The sequence below is a fragment of the Gavia stellata genome, chromosome 9, assembly GCF_030936135.1.
Source record: "Gavia stellata isolate bGavSte3 chromosome 9, bGavSte3.hap2, whole genome shotgun sequence".
NCBI lineage: Eukaryota > Metazoa > Chordata > Aves > Gaviiformes > Gaviidae > Gavia > Gavia stellata.
Genome location: NC_082602.1, coordinates 31,511,112 through 31,528,909, shown reverse-complemented (window position 1 = coordinate 31,528,909; position 17,798 = coordinate 31,511,112). Strand labels below are relative to the sequence as shown.

Sequence of the window (17,798 nt, the reverse complement as noted above, 5' to 3'; positions counted from 1 at the left end):
CATTTCCTTATCTTTCCAATTATTCAGTGTGTCGCATCTCTGCTAATTACGATATCCTACTGTGTAGCTGTTGCATCAGGCCCAGCAGTCCAGCACATGGACTGAAGATTGGCACAGTCTTGCTAATTACTCCTGGATGCGGGCTCCAATCCTGCAAAATCATACACCTACCCAGCAGTGTGTGGTGTTTAACATTCACTACCTGAAGAGATTTACATCAAAGCAACATTTTTCAGTGTAACTGCCTCATAATTGGCACAAAACACAGGCATGGTAACAAACAGCCTTTTGCTTCACGACAGGTCACTGCTTCGATATGATGGAGGAGCATCTGAACGTCGTGGTGGCTCTTGCCGTGTGTCTGCATGCTGCTGCTGGGGCTGGTCTCTGCTTCGTGGGATTATGCCTGTAGCTCCTGGTTGGATACGTAGACAAAGTTTTCTCCTGAAAATCAAACTAACAGAATCCCATAGTTCCTTTCTGCCATCTGTTAGCTGCTTCTATTCAAGAAGACAGCACCACTTCCAAATCCATAATGGATCATTATGGACAACAGAGACACTGGAAATGCATAGATCTTCAAGTAAATGCATGGAGAGGAGGAGATGAGGGAGACTGTGCCATCACCAGCAATGACTGGCGGTGGCACCTGAACTTCAGAACATCCAAACGGGGTCTCCTGATGATAAGTATGGGGGTTACCTAGGAAATCCAGAAGCCATTTGCCAGCTGTGACCTTCTACATCTTGACGAAAATGTTTATCCATTGCCACCTGGCCCTCACAGCAGAATTAGCAGACCTAGAAACGGCTTTTTTCTAAAAGTCATTGTATTGCTATTGAAAAAGTGGTCTTGTACCTGGTACTGCTTGCCAATTTTAGAGAGTTTAGTCTTCTATGTATTGTGTAAGGGGAATTTCTGATTCAAACTGTTGATGAAACCCCTGTTTCTATTTTCTTTTCATGTTGGTTGCTGGCATTCACAAAGAGAAAGGTTGATTCCTCAGTGTGGTGCAATACCTTTCTTAACTACATGTTAGATTAACCAGTTTTAATGCAGTATAAGGTGCTACATTTTTCAGAAAATCTTGCTTGTTTTCAGTAATGAGTAAGGGAGAAATTAAAAAGATCGTAGAAATAGAAGGAAGTATCTTGCTTCAGGGCATGGAGTGATTGCTACCTGGGGAAGGGTCAGGAAGGGAAAAATTTGTCATGTATAATATTGCACAGCTGGCCGTATGCATTACTGGGCAGGGCGAAGAGCCAGCAATGTGATACCTATAGCGTCAGCATTCCTTTTCTTATCCCTGGAGACTCACTCTACTCCCTAAAAACATTAACAATGAAGCCTTTGGCTGGATATTTGCATTGCAGAAAATAAGTATTTAACTATCATGTAAGCAGCTGCAGGATGACAATGGAGCATGCCTTTGGGAAATTGAAAGGTAGATGGCAGGTACAAACTAGAAGGCTTGAGGCAACTAAATAATACCTGTCTGGAATAATAACTGTGTTCTGTGTTCTGTGTCACAACATCTGTGAAAACAAGGATGGGGCTTTGCTGAGACCTGGGAGGCAGGTGTGGGGATACTTTCAGGATGGAGGATTTGAGCAACTCAGGAGGTGTTCCCTCCTAAATGACAGTTACTAGCATTTTGTATATTTTGCAAGAAAGGATGGACGGTTTTGGTATGCTGCGGGGAATATGGGGGCTGTGTGGTGTGATTTGGAACACCACAACTTTATGAAATTCAGTAGAATCTCAGTCAGCTTGGTGTATGTATTTTGGTGGGATTTCTCTGCAATCAGGCAGGGATGATCTGTTGCACATGCCATGTTTTACAAGTTTTAAACTTGGGTCATTTTTAGGTTATGATACATGATAAGTAGGAATATTTGGACACTGGAGGTCTCATTGTATGCACGTGGGCTGTGCTGTGCATGCTTTGCACGCATTTCTTCAAGCTTTCAGCTTAAATTGTAGTACGTCCTCACCAGTTCTTTCTCTGCTCTGTAATGGTGATGCCTTCTTGGCCTGTTGGTTCTTTTTTCCATTTCTCTCTACTCCCTCTCTCACTTTCTCTTGCTCTATTAGAAGCATTTACAAACTCCTCACACTCTCAAGTTTTCCCGACGCTGGCAACAAAGGGAAAATGTAAGCACAAATCCTTTTAGTCATGAAATGTAGGCAGTTGTTGGTTTCCAAACCAGAAAAAATGTAAAAAGCTACTATGCAAGTTTGGAAGACAGTCCCTTAGAGGTTTTTCTTCAAGTCTTGGGAGATCCTGGTGTTGATAAATCTTTTCTAGCTTTCTTTTGATGTTTTTGCAAGCTGGATTTGCTACTATGCTAAATTTGATTAGCATAGAGAGACTATATGAGACGAAAGGCCCTGAGCCCAGCTAACTAATTAACCACATGGTTCAGAGAAGGTTATGATGAGGCTGGGCTAGTATTTGAGCTTTTGCAGGCAGCTTTTAACAGTGGGTAACACCCCCAGTTTGAGTGGTGAAACAGCACCCTTTTTTTTGCAAGCAGAGGAAAGATAGGGTTGCCATAATTCATGGTGTCTGGCTTCCCACTATTCATGTGGCTGGAAGGGCACAGCCCCTATTCAGGAGTGACAGAGAAGGCGGCCCTGACTTGAATATCTGTTAGGAGGTTACTTTGTCTAACTAATGTGTGGTTTTTAGATTCAGATTCAGGATGCAGGCATGCTCCAAGTTTTCTATGCAGTTAATTCAATGAATTTAAGGAGGTTGGAGAGGTAACAATGTTTCTTCCTACTAATTTGCACTTTCAAGGTACTGACTCCTTGTTCTTTACACGTAACTGCAGTACTTTTAAACCACATTGATTAAGGTTCTACTGTTAAGTAAAGCCTTTTAAGATTTTCATTGATATCAAAGAGCCTTTATGAGGCCTTACTAAAGGAGGAAAAAAGCCACAATGAGCTTTTAACTGAGAGAAAATATCTTGCTAAGATTTGTCAAGATAACAAACTTGCACTGGTTTTGTGATTTAATTCCTTACATGATCAAAATGCAGTGCATACTTTGTAATGAGACCATACAATGCTTGTTTTTCAATGAACTCTTTTCTGTTAGCAACTCAGTTTTAATCCAGAGTGTTGAAGAACAGACCATGCAACAGGACAGTTTTGAGGTGCTCGGAAATGGAGAAATCTTCAATATACTCCAGCAGAACTAGTGCACAATGGATGTGAGGGAAGTAGCGTGGCTGGGAAAGACATTAGCTGTATCGGGCATTGTTGCTTACTGTGTCTCTCTTCTTGAACATGCTGTAACTTGGGAGAAGCAGGATAACTTGGAACATGTATTTACTGACTTCCAGCCAAACTGATAATACGTGTCACTGTAAAAAGAAACAAACAGGCTTTGTATATCTTGACATGAAGTAAGTTTTATCTGTGAAATAAAAGGCTTCTAGCTGTCTGACAGGCCTCTTGGAAGGAACACGTGGTCTCATTCTTCTCAGGGACCTCTAGTATGCTCTCTGGTTGCACAGTGCATAAGTTGCACAGTGGGCTGTAAACACTGATGCTCCAGGCTGGAGTCCTGTCCAGATCATCGGTGTTCAGGTGACTCCTGGATGAATGATTTGTTCTGTAGTTGCCAAGTCTTTATGTTTTTGTGTGATACAGGGGTGTCCTGCTTTCAGCACCTCCCAGAACTCATTTCAGGAGTGTCTTAAGCAATGTATTGTCTGTGCTGGGACAGGAGCAGGTTATGCATCTTTTTTCTTGCCAAAGTGTGAGACAAGAACTCTGGTATGGATTCAGATAGCATGAAGACAACTAGGACTATCCAGAAAATATACAGAATATCTACTTTTGGAGTAGATGAACACAAAGATGCAGCAGCTGGTAATGTGCCCAGTGCTAAATAAGGAGGGGACAGCCTGGCCACTGTGACCCTAATATAGGTCACTTTCATAAACAGAATGGCAATCTGGGACAAGATGAAAAGCTGTGTGAGAAGGGAACTGGAAGACTTCCAAATTATTTTGTTTCACAGGTGTGAGCGTGGTAAATATTATTGTGATGTAACTTGGTCAACATAAAATCGCTTCTGATCCCAAAAAGAATAACATGAGGTAACTCAACAGTTATTTTAATACAGGAAGTTATGTTCTATGAACATTTTTTTAAAATGAAAATATGTCTCTTTATATACTGATATTAATTACTTACTTTGAAAGGGTTCAAGTGTTTTCAGGACTTTGTGCCATACCCATTGCTCTTCAGATTAGAGGCTCTATTTTCAGCACACCAGTTGCTGACAGTACGTTGTGCCAGTATGTTGTCAGCATTCAGTAAACGTAGTAATAATAAGTTAAGCGGAACTGCGTATGTCCATAGAGAGATGAATAGGAGGCTCTCTAAGCATACCCAGAAGGTTTAGCCAGAAATTATTTTGATTGAATTGTTTGTAATTTACAGAAAAGTGCTTAGCAATATCCCAGGACTGCTGCAGGCACGGGAAGTGATGCAGATGCATGGACAACTAAGTAGACTTTTACTTGGCTTGAGATAACTCTTAGCTGTGTCCCAGGGTTATGGAGCCCTGCAGCTGGAGGTATTATGATTAGGTGAGATGTAAATCTTAAATCCTGACCATTTGTAGCCGGTAGAATTTAATAGCTTCTTTTGTTCAGAGTAGTCTTCACAACCCTAATAACTTGCTTGAATGCTAAGACCAGGCATAACAATTCCTTATCGTTATTTGACCAAGGAATTTTTATATTGTTATCTATGCCAGCCTACTCTTTGTGAACGCAGTTAAATAGCTGCTTTGTTCATTCTATTAAAAAGTAAATGGTTCCTTTCTGAAGTTTTTCCTGTAGAAGACAGATGTTTGGATTTGTACCCATCATGTTTAGAACTCTTTGACATAAGAGGCTCTGCCCATTTCACTGTGCGTCCTCCTGCACCTGGAGATGGAATGATAAGTTGATGAAACAGAAAGACATGAGAAATGAGTGTGCTCTGCTCTGCTGCCCATAACATACAAGGTGAAACTGAGCTGTCACCAAGGGAAAAAAATAATGACTTGGCTGGGACAATGGCAATGTACCTCTTCTAGAGCCAACGAAGGGCCATGAAGCTCCAAACCCATCTCTGGCCTGTGTCAATCGTGATACCTCCTTCTAATATGAGGCTGTTCCTAAACACAGAGTAGTCCCCCATGAGGTCACTTGCTGTATATCAGAGTGAAGAGAGACTGTGATAAATTCCTGCTGCTGCTGTATATACTTTTCATCCTGGGCTTATGATAACTGGCTTTACAGCAAAACTGAAATACTAAATGATCAGACACTAACGTTCACATGGACATGATTCGTTTCTGTGAGTTCATTCTTCTATTTAGAGAAAGATATTGCTACCCTCCCTTACACACTGACACAGTTGCCAAAATAACCACTCTTACTAACTGGCAGCTTTAAAAGCCAGCCTGCAGCTGACTTTGAAACAGAAGGTCAGCAGACGGAGCAACAGACTTCAATTCAGAGCTTTAATGGGAGCCATTGACCACAGCAAAAGGCCTTGACTGGAGTGTCTAGAGTGTGCTTTGCACAGGCCAAAAAGTCACTTTCATACTCTTTGAACCTTTTGTATAAACCTATATACTTTTCACTCTGTGGATTTCAAGATGAATGTGCAGCCGTGTGCTAGATGTGGCTATGGGGTTTACCCTGCTGAGAAGATTAACTGCATAGATCAGGTCAGTTGTCTTTCTTTACTATTTTGGACTATAATAAATGTATAGATTGGCACTTTTAACACAGTGCAAATCTCTTGGTTCCAAAAATTCTTTACTCATAACTGGGTTCAGAACTGTAATGAGTTAATAATAGGCATATATTTGAAAAAGAATTCTTCAAATTCATGAAATGCGTGTTAAGTATCAATACTGAGATTTAAAACTCAACCGAATAATAATTAAATACAAATCATGTCTGTTTGGTTTCTGTTTTGTGGTATTTCCAGACATGGCATAAAGCCTGTTTTCACTGTGAAGTATGCAAGATGATGTTAACAGTAAACAACTTTGTTAGCCATGAGAAAAAGCCTTACTGTCAAGCGTAAGTGTGTTTCCTTTTCTTTTTTTTTTTAAAGCAAAGGTTTAAAATGCCAAGTCATTTTAATGTAATGGAAGATTACTGTTTGGACTCAGCCTGGTCCCATGTATGATGTTAAACTACGTATTGTTAGTGTCTTCTTGCATATCTTTGGATTTACATGAATCACAAATCATGGGAAACTCCTGTTACTGTATATAAAGCTTCTTCATTTGTCCAGTGTGTTAAAAGATACCAAATTAAGTTCCATTTCAGTATTGTGGAAAGAAAATAAACCCAACCATAAAATTCAGTGCTTTCCAAATCAGTGGTTAAGAGTTAACAAGGTTGAGCTAATCATCAGGAAAGTGTATAAAATGCAGATTCTGGAGTTGGTTTGTTCTAGGACGTTTTTATTTTATAATGATCAATTCCTGTCAAATTTGTCAGCAGAAAAAGGAGAGATGACAGTTGTTTTTTATTCTATTATTCTCTTTTGTTATTAGAAACACAGCATTGATATGACTATCATTAAAATTAATTTTGCTCTAGGCACATACTCCATACAATAATAACTTGAATGTAATCTGAGATCTGTGTATGAGTGGGGGGAAAGTTATGTATAGAGGGGTGGAGGCTGGTATTGTGTTTTTGAGTACTCAGAAAGAACCTTTCTGGTGGGCTCTCTGGTACATTCTTAATATCCTTTTACACTTTCCATTTTTAGACATAATCCAAAAAACAATGCGTTCACAAGTGTATTTGAGACACCAATAAATATAAATGCAAAGAAACTGTCGGAAGTGGTAAGTGAGGTAAGAAGCTTGAGGGCCAAATGTATTTAGCTTTGTTTTGCATTTTGATATCATATTTGTGTCTTGTTTTAGAGATGTATTCTTTACGTAATATCGATATGTGTTCTTTACTTACCCTCCTGTGTTCTTTTAGAGCAGTAAGATCTCAGCCTGGGTTTGAATCATAATTTTAAAAATGCATTCATTCGTAAGAAAGAAAGGTTAGATCTGAATTTACTCCTACTTTCAGAAAGAAAAATGGATAGCAGTTTCTCACCTGCCATATCTGATAATCTACATGGAAGCACTTTTTGCATAAACTGCACGAGATACTACCCAAGCTATGTAAATTTAGTAACTAAATCAGGGGGTTTTACACAGCCATTTGAAACAAGAATGACCTACTTGCTTTATGAGCTCTTCTGTGACTGATACTAAAGGGCACAAAACAAAAGAATAAATTCTGTCTAAGTAGGATGTAGGCAAAAGTCCTCATAAATACTTTGTCAAGTATTTCTGACAAACCTGAGATGATATTTCCCTTTTGTGAGAAAACACAAAGTCCAGGGAGCTTTGCATGCTTTTGCTGAAAATGTTTTGCTAAAACGTGAAGGATGGACTAGCTTTCTATGCCCTTTTAACTGCATCTATCCTCTAAAAGACTGCTGTACCCCGGCAAACCTCTAGGGATGCTCAAAGTCTTCTTTTCAAATGCCATTCTTTTCTGTCTTGCATTGTTTTCCTCCAGATACATTTGTTTCAAACTTGCATTTCTAAGAGTTTAATGGAATGAGTAACACAGAAACAGCCAATAATTGATAACTATCTCACTTCCATGTGAAATACTATTTTCTTGAATGTCATGTGTTTTCATACTCTAAAATAGTACTAGTCATTGCATGACTACACTAAGCAACCCAATGTGTTTCAATGTGATTAGCTATCATTAAAATAAAAGAAAGAAGTTGTATTTCTTAGATTATAGCATACTACATTCATTCTGACGTTCTGTATTAGCTGTACAAAGTTGATGTACATTTAATAGCCTTTATCAGACACCTATCTTTTCTTTATCATTCTTGCACAGTATTCTTATGCATCAGGATTTGCAGTAACTATTTCAGCAGTGACTAGCACACTTACTTTAAACTGCGTATGACGGATCTGGTCAGGAATGAGTTTGGGATTACTGCAGGTTCTATTTCTGTTTTTAGGTAGTGATATGAGACTCTGATACTTCCAGTGCATGTGAATATACACGCCAGACAGATTATAGCTCAAAGATTGCTTTCCCTTGTTTTTTACACCTAAAGCACCTTCTGTCCTTTTCAATCACATAATGAGGTTCTGCTCCAGAAAGAAAATTGCTAAGGCTAGTAAAGAAGCTGATTCTGCAGTACTTACTTAAAGGGAGTACTTCTGTAGAAATATTTCATGGGTAAATGTATGAAATAATGTTAACTTGAGAAAACATTTCGATTGCTACTGTAGTTTGTTGGTGTTTTTTAGGTAAGATTATTTCTTATGCAAAAAATGTAACGTTTCTTCAATCCTAACATAATGTTCTCACATAAGTCTTATGTTGAGACATTGATTCGAATGCAGAGATAAAAATTAAGCTCCCTCCCTCGACACAGAATTTCTATTCATCTCTCTGTACCTCTGTACTTAATTTATAAAAGGGGGATAATGGTACACATGCTCAGTGATTTTTCTGTCCAGCCAGCTTAGATTTTGCACTCTTCAGGACAGGGACTGTTGTTTTTTGCATCTGTAAAGTGAGTTGTCTAAGAGAGCTGTAGTATTTCTGTGTGCTGTCATGATAAAATAAACAGTAGGAAAATGATGACCTGGGACTAAATAAAGTATTCATTTACATTTACACAGTCATGATACTTCATGGCCACTGTGCAGGGAAATAGGAGAGTAAAATATTATCACCAGGTAATAGTTCTTTCATCTAATGCTGTATTGATGTGTTCTGCTTAAAAATTCTTGGGTATTTCAATCTTCATAGATTAGTTCCCCAAAAAGTATTACCGAAAGACAAAATTATTCTTTCACAACTTCATGCCAGATTTCAGGTTTAATATGCTGCTCCTTTACAGATGTGCAGCTCCAATAACAGCAAAAAAAACTTTGGTGGAATCTGGGTGTGGATTAGAGAGTAGAGTTTTGACCTTAGGGCTAAACCCAATCTTCTCTTTCATGGAGACTCCTTTTCCAAGATTGGGTGGCATGGAGCAAGTACTTATGTAGTCTTTATATGACACAGAGCTACAGGCTATGTGGCCTTTTCGTACATAAGCAGGTTGTAAGTGGTGTTGGTCTAAAAAGGGAGAAGGAGGAAAGGATGGAGAGTTTTGCAGGCTCTCAGAAGGTGGTTGGTATTTTCTTGTGGGCTGTGGAGATTTGATGAATCAGGTGTGCTTGTCATAGTCCCTTGGTTTCTGCATTCATATCATATATAAATGTGTCTTCAGGGCAAAATTATTAGTTGGCACTGAAAACTGGGCTGGTTTGTAGCAATTGGAGATCTAACGCACAGACACAGGTAAACATTATGACTAGAGTAAATCATCTTAAACCGAGTCGTGTTGATGCTGCCACCCAGAGAATTAGTTCTGTGCAGTCACATTGCTCCTCTGCTTCTCTTGTGTTGGTATTGATGATTTTTGCAGTGAGGCGGATGAAGAGACTGATATAGCTGAAAGCTAACACAGCAAAAGCCTACATACTAATTCCCTGATCCAATTTCCCTAACATACGCCTGTCTGATGGTGTCAGCGTGTGAGAGACAAGAAGAAGAAAGGTCACCTAGTAGGGACAGAGGTGGTTTTGGAAGTAGTCTTCCTTTACACTCGTTTAAAACTAGCAGGCACTGAAGTGGATTTGTTATGGTGGGAATTGCACTCTTTTTGTTGTTTTGCCTTGCATTCATCTCCTTTTGTTGCTGCAGTTCATGCAGACTCCATATCACTGTGGACTAAGAGATTGTGCTCACCTTGTTTGTCTCCCTTCTTGTTCTTCTCCTAAGAGGGGGATGTGTTAGTCTGTATGAACAAACTACTAATACCAAGTACATTTTTTTTTAGGTAAAATATCAAGAAGAGGGTGAACAATTCAAATCAGTCTTTCAATGGGATGTAAGATCCACAGAAATTGAAGCTGCCTATAAAGCCCAACAACTGGCCACCCAGGTAAGAAATATCCTTCAAGTCTCCAAGCCACTAGCATGCAGAAAACCAAGGATTGGCCTTGGCAGTCCTGATTGTTAGGGTTTTACTCACAGCATTTCAATGCTGAAGAAAGCCATTTCTTCTCATTTGGCTAAACTTTTCAAGGCAGCATAGCTTGATTATAGCTTAGGGTGCAAGAATCAGAAAATGAGGAAGGAAGAATGTATCTATACAGCTAACTGTTTGGACTGCTGCATGTACAGCCATACTCAATGTGTCTTCTTTCTACTGACATTGAGGCTTCACAACAAGTGGTCTGATTCCCAGGGGGAATTATTTGAGTCTCACTCCAGGATCCTAGATCCTGACATCTTGATGTCAGTTCTTGTTATACAAGCTCTGCCATGGTATTCTGAAGGTATGTGGAGTGTAGGCCTTGTGCTGTACATCTGCAGACAGTAAATTTCACTTCCACAGCATTGTTTGTGTTTCCTTTTTTCCTGTCAAATCAGCTCTTTGTGTATTAAAACAAAGATTGGCAGTTATTTAATTTTTTTTTTTTCAGAATGCTTACTATGCTGCCTATGAGGAGGGAAAATCATGGTACTCGGGAACCATCCCAGACCCTGAGGTGGTCAGGGTAACACAGGCACAGAAGACTCTGAGTGATGTAAGTGGACTGATGTTTGGAATAGCTTTATTTTCATGGGCTGTCATATTCTGAAGACTTACCAGTCCATCAAAGCCAGTCTTTGGTAAGATGTTACCAAAGGAGAGACTGACATGTTTACTTCTGTCAATAACAATATTTAACCATGAAAGTGATTAAAGTCACATAACAATGCTATTGCCCATCCTGGAAATCATACATTTATATATTTATGTAATTGAAAAGCACTTCAACTACTGACCAACGTTATCTGAGGTGACCTTGATTATATCCTGATCTAGCAGGCTGTGGTGTTTCCTTCAGTAGAGCAGAACTCATGATGAAAACGTGTCTTATTTTCCATAGAGTAGAGCTTTCATTGACTGTATTTCCATGACTGATGAAAACCATTTTTGAATTGTGACTGATTGTCTATGCCCATAGAATGGGTTAGTGACTCAGTCAACATAGCCAATTAACAGTGGATAATTGCTATGAATGGGGAATGTTTTCCGTTGTATGTAGGAAATATTTCTACCTAACAAACTTATAAGGTATAAGCTCTTTAATTTGTTTACTTTTAAATAAAGTGATACATGCCTTTAGGAAGCAGGCATTACAAGAGGAATCACATTAAACTACAGTGGGTTCTTCTGTAACAACAAAAAATGTTCATTTTCTAGTTTCAATATACAGAAGAATATGAGCCGCGGAGAGGCAAAGGCAGCTTTCCTGCTATGATCACTCCAGGTTATCAGGTTGCTAAGAGAGCCACCCAACTAAGCAGTAATGTAAGTTGCAGGTTTTTTAATTGTATGTTAGACTTCTGAATTTGGAGAATCCTGGGTTTAGGCCATTCACTGTAGACATTAGGTTCTATGATGAATATTTGTTGTACTGTTAATTCTACAAAGTGAGAAAACTTTAACATGATGCAGAAAACAGGGTTAACAAACTACTTGGCTTAAGAGGACCAATCATATAGGATAAATGGCAATGTAGATATTTCCTGAAAGATGTAGCAACTTTTGCTGTAATTCATCAGAACCTGAAAGAGATTGTGACTCACTATAAAATGTTTATTTAATTCATTACCTTTATTTTCACTTTATGGCTTCATTAATCTATTTATTTACATCTGACTTTTTAGCTTTTTTATTATTTGAAGTTAAATACTGTAATATTGAATAAAAATACTGTAATATTGCATTTAATTAATATACAAGCTACTTTAAATATATGCACAGAAAATTGCTTATTTATAAAAATAACAATTCAACTGAAAACGGCCAAGTAAAAGTAAATCCTGTAGAAATGATTTTAAAGTATTGAATTGTTTTCTGCAAACACTGTCTGCGTTGTCGTTGCAGTATGATCTTAGTGTTTTGGGCCATTAATGACTATTCTCATAATATTTTAATCAAATGTATGGCTCACATAAATCTAGTGTAATTTGAAAATTTGATTATCTGGGTCCATTTCTGTCTGCATCTGGCTTTCACTTTAAGGAAATCGGGCCTTAAATATACTGATAGCTTGACTGTACAGTGAGGAGTGTCATGACTGCTGTTGCTCATTTTGTCTTGAAGCCTTCTAGAAGAAAATGCGTATTTACTGCTTATTGTTTGTAATATGTATTTTAATTGTTTTCTCCCTCAGGTAGAATACAAGCGGGGACATGAAGAGAGACTCTCAAAGTTCACCTCTGTTGTGGACACTCCAGATATACTTCATGCAAAGGTTGGAGGACAGCTTTCAAGTGATGTAAGTGAAACAAAATAGGTTGACCTGTTTTTGACTCTGCAAGTGGCTCTTAGGACATTTATAAATCACTTAAAAATATGAACATAAAGAACAGTAAAAAATCAGTATTTGAAAGGCAGACTGTTGAAATGTGTATTACCTTAAAATATTTTTGATACATTTTGCCATTAAGGATATAACACTTCCAGTAATAAAGACTATATTCAGTTCTAGACTATTTTAGGAACCAGCTGGCTGTCACAACTGAAGGCAGAGAACTAGTCTGTTCTATATACAGCAACTGGCTGCCATGCAAAATAAAGAAAGAAGCTACCTGACTCTAATATTAATAGAGCCGGCATTGTGCAGACAACTTTAGTATTTTCTTCAAACAGCTGTGATCCATCCTATACCCTGAATGAGAAACAGAGGTCCTGCAGAAGATACATCATCACGTGGTTAAAAGCTACATTATAAAGCATACACACAGAGGAGGTAGATTCAGACTTCATGGTTCGTCTTCCTTTTGGCACATGACAGCCATTGAACACCTGACTTTGCAACTTTAAGAACTGATTATGTGTGTAAGTAAGATACATTTAATCTAATTGCTCCTGGATTGTCTTGACTTTTTACAGTTGAAATACACAGAAGACTTTGAAGAACGGAAAGGGAAAGGCAGCTTTCCTGCTATGATGACTCCAGCTTATCAAATAGCCAAGAGAGCGAATGAATTAGCCAGTGATGTAAGTGTCCAAACCAAAGTCTCTTTTTGGCAAGAAAAGAATTAATTCTCACACAAATTTTGGATTAAAATGTTTACCTGCAGAAATTCTGTGGGCATTTTAGAGTTATGTTAGCAGTGCACTTCATACACAGATTTTCAAGTGATTGTCTTTTGCAGAGACAAAGTTGAGTTTAATGCACAAAGAGAAAATTAGGTGTTTTATTTGTGAATCTACACTGTGGATTTTTGTGGGCAAAAGCGTCCCCTTTACCCAGCCTCCTGCTTCATACAACTGAGAAGGAAGACAATAAGGAGGCAGCTGGAGGCCTTTGATTTTATTCTGCCCAACCCAGTATGAGTTAGAGGGACTGAAGTACAGCTCTGATATACACAGCCACAATATTTCTGGGTGACCTTGTATCAGGGGAGGGCTGTGTTTGCAGAGCCCTGCTTTGCCATGACTTTCCATGCTCCCAGTGGGTCCTTACAGTTCATTCTTCTATTCATTCCTTTGTGCTGTTGCAGGATGAGGCTTTTATGAAAGCAGCTTCTTCAATAGCAATTATATATATAAAGTATATATACACACATACACACACACAAACACATGCATACATTTGACATAGATATAGATTTATAAAATATAGCTTTCTATTCCACTCATTTTACTCTCCTTACTGTTGTTTTGGGGTTTTTTTAAACTCCTTGGTGTACTGATCTTTATTGGCTTCCTTTTCCTCTCCTAACATAACAAAACCACAACACCCCTGTATTCTGTAAAAAGCATGGTAACAGGGCATTAGTATTGCTTCAAGATGTACAGTTAATGGTATTTTGTCATTGGAGACTGAAAGGAAAGCTCTTTTTGTTGGAGAAGATAACATTGTACTAACTAAATGGAAGTGAATTTAAAACATTGTTAAGAACCATTGAGGAAAATAAGAAGAGATCTGTAATTCTGAAGGCAAAAGCAACTGACTCTAAAACATTTAAATGTTTTTGTTTGCCTTTGATCTATGGAAAACCCTCATTTGTGTCAGCAAACACACATGGTGATTAAAGGGCAGCATCAGGTTATAGGCATTACTTTGACTTCAGCAAAGGTAGTGTAAATCTTGGTCTAAAGTTGAAGGTTGATTGCCTAAAATTCCCTTGATCACTGGGGAGATCAGCATCTTTCAGAAACAAGCCCATTTATTAATGGTGTTCAGCTGACCCTGTGGTAAAAAAAGTGCTCAGTGGTAACTATGAATTTACATTACAATTAGCTCTATTTTTTTAACCTGCTGGAGCATCAGGGGTTACCCACTGACAAGCAGAGGGTACTGAACATGCTGAACTAATGGTCTGGGTTGAAATAGCAAGTCCCATGTTCCCAGTGCATTATCAAAAAGTACACCACTATTTTTGTTTTTATATCTTCAGGTGGCATATTTGATTTTACTGTAGATTGGTGGCAATGGGAATTTTGACAATCTTTTATTGTCAACATGTGCATGTCACTGATTATTTATTATGCAGCATCTGTGTACCAGACTAAATTCATCTGGATGATTCTTTTCCTTTTCTTTTTTCCTGTTAGGTAAAGTATCATCAAAGATATGAAAAAGAGATCAAGGGAAAAGCCAGCCATACAGCTGGAACAGATGTTACTTTTGCAAGAGAAAATGTAGGTCAATATGGCCAGGTATGCAACATTCGAGAGAGACCCATGCTGATGTTGATCATTACTATTGCTGATTGCTCAAGACTTTAGAAACTGCAGTGAGACCTATTTTCACTTTGCTTTCCTGTATGAGAAAGCAAGGTCTCAAAGAAAAAGATGGTGTGCAACAGCACCATGCTCTGAATGTGTAATGTATTTGGCATTGGCAAATACAAGATGAAGCTGCAAGGTGCATGCACTGTCACTGCATGATACTTATGGTAGGGTTATTCCAGAAGGTAAGCCTTACCTTGGCAAATTTTATCTGTGTACATGTATGCACTATACATTTCTATTGTGGTGTTGTTAAGTATCACACTGAAATGTATTTACTTGTGGAAACTTGCCATTCCATGAGAAAGAAAATGTAAATTCAGGTAGGAGAAAACATGAAAGGGCTGTGAAATGGTAAAAAGTTAGTAGATAGTTAAGCATCTTTTCCCTGCCAGTATTTTTAGAAATCTTAGGAGCTTTGCAGCTCTAAATAGTGCAAGTGGCACTGAAGATCATACATGATCTCTTAGATTTCAGCTCTTCTACACAAGTGGTATTGTAAGCTTCTGCATTTGTGGACTCAAATAGGCTTCAGTTCTGTTTTGGTATGTGGCATTCGTTTTGCTTTTATTTAATTTTTAAGGGAATGCAATTATTTTTGTGGTCTCCCAAAATGCACTCGAAGTTCTATTACAATTAAGTTAGGGAAATAGTGCAGCTAAATAGAACTGAATACAGCTAAAGAGAATTTGAAAGGAATTGAATAGTGTTTTTGTATAAACAAAACTGTATGGTTAGTCTTAGCTTTTTCATCCTAGCTCCTCATGAGACCCATTTATTTGGAGATATGAAGGAAGAGGGAATATGTTGTCCTAAGACATATGGGAGTTTTACATTTCTTCACTTCTTCTGTCCAGATCTATATCTTGTAATGTGTGCAAAGCTAACCATCCTTGAAGAATACGAGTTTAGAAAATGTAGCAATGAAACCTTCAATTAATTTCTGGTTTTTGAACTACAAGTTTTAGTAAGAGTAAACAAATAAAATGAATTTGAAAAAGCGCTAATTGCGTTTTCAAGCATTGGAATGCTGCTATCTTTAGAATTAATTAAGGTTTTTTTCTTTGAATGTATCTTTGAAACTTCAGTCACGGACTTCAAATTTAATTTGAGTTTTAATCTTCCTAGATTGGATTCTGATATTTCTATTCAAATAAAACAGAGCCACTGAAATTAATGGATCTTTCTGAATGAAGTGTGACTTAACATGGGTAAAGGGATTAGATTTCTAATTGTCAAGACCATGAGGCTACAGCATACAAATATATATAAAACATGAGACAATTTAAGGAATCTCACTGTAAAATTCCTGTGTGCTGAACACCTGTTTTGTTCATGTTTAAAAATCTTAGAAGTGGCTAAAATTAATTATCTGGAACTTTGGAAATACTGTTTTGTAGTATGAGCAATATTAGAAATAATATAAAAATGTATTTGAGAAAGTTAGAAGAAAAAGAAAATGGTAAGTTAGTCTGAAGAATTCAGACTCATGAAGGACATTTTAAAAAATTAACTCAGCTGATTAGTCAAGGATATTTTTTATTTTCTGTGCCTGTTTATAGAAAAATTTAGATGCAATAACTATAATGACATAATATTGTTCACAAACTTATGATATGACCTATCTTATCATGTGACATTGGTGGTGCACAAAATGACCTACAATGGATTGTTTTGCATTGAGAAGTCACAAGGGAGATACCCCAAATATAGTTCTTTCTATCTGTGCTCTCCGTGACATTCTTGACATGCCACACATTCTTTTTTCACTTAAACTGGCTCTTTACTACAAAGGATTTACAAAATATTACAGAGAAGACACATTACACTATATCTTACTTGTTTGTATACTTACCATGTTCTCCCCAGATCTTGCCATAGAAAGCTTTGGGATGGTGATAGTGTATTAATATTATGAAAAAAGCTCCAGTATTTTGTTATTAAACTATCAAAAGGTTTTTCAGATAGTCAAACATTTACACATAAACTTATCTATAGATAGATTTAAGAGTATTAATTCCACAACAATTGTTTTTTTCAACCAAGCAAATAGAATTTTGTGATTTTGTTCCCTAAGGAGTTTACCACTTTAATATCTAGATATTTCTGCTGCATTAATGAATCCCTCTTCAAAATATATCACTGCACTAGAGAAATATTATTTTTGGTCAGATATGATGTGAGAAATGGCCATGGAGAGATCAAGAAACTTCTGTCAAGTCACAGAGGAAGGCTCATCCTATGCTAAACTTGGAAAGTTTAAGCAAATCTCCTGGCTGCCCGAACCATTAGATATTTTTATAGTTTTCCAGGGAAACATATATTGACAACGACAGAGGCTAGCAGATATCATCTCTGGAAGAACTGAGGTGAGATTAGAAGGATGTATATCATTGTATACTTGAATGCTGTCTTGACCACAGCTAATTGGTACCTAAATTTCTCTTGCAATGCAACACAAGTAGTTTTTCAGGCACAGTTAATTTAATGGGTGATTTTATTCTTAGAGTTGGTCATTTTATTATCTTTTTCATAAAAGAAAATAATAAAATGAAGGAATGAACTTTCCTACTAACAAGGACTATGGGGCTTTGTGAAATCACCCATGGCCCCACCTGCTCATGTATGATGATTAAACACTCTGAATTTTCTTCAGAATTATATGGATGAGTATGAAGAACGCAGAGGGAAAGGAAGCTTTCCTGCTATGATCACTCCAGCTTATCAAAATGCCAAGAAAGCAAATGAATTGGCAAGTGATGTAAGTATGAAACCTGAATCAATACAATTCATAAACAATTAAAAACAGCAGTTTGTCAGAGCAGTGCCTGGGAGAAGAATGCTAAAATTACACTTGAGAAGTAAAC

General features: G+C 37.6%; 1 protein-coding gene across 5 annotated transcripts in view; it reads left to right on the top strand.

Moving 5' to 3' along the window:
- Positions 1–5,495: 5,495 nt before the first annotated feature.
- Positions 5,496–17,798, top strand: part of NRAP (nebulin related anchoring protein) — a 51,358-nt gene continuing 39,055 nt past the window's right edge. For all 5 annotated transcript variants that reach the window (XM_059821411.1, XM_059821409.1, XM_059821410.1 and 2 more), the window contains exons 1-10: positions 5,496–5,743; positions 6,010–6,104; positions 6,808–6,895; positions 9,970–10,074; positions 10,619–10,723; positions 11,386–11,493; positions 12,362–12,466; positions 13,084–13,191; positions 14,755–14,859; positions 17,588–17,692. In XM_059821411.1, the coding sequence (XP_059677394.1) occupies positions 5,672–5,743; positions 6,010–6,104; positions 6,808–6,895; positions 9,970–10,074; positions 10,619–10,723; positions 11,386–11,493; positions 12,362–12,466; positions 13,084–13,191; positions 14,755–14,859; positions 17,588–17,692 (996 nt within the window). In that variant the 5' untranslated portion in view covers positions 5,496–5,671. The remainder of the gene's footprint in view (positions 5,744–6,009; positions 6,105–6,807; positions 6,896–9,969; positions 10,075–10,618; positions 10,724–11,385; positions 11,494–12,361; positions 12,467–13,083; positions 13,192–14,754; positions 14,860–17,587; positions 17,693–17,798) is intronic.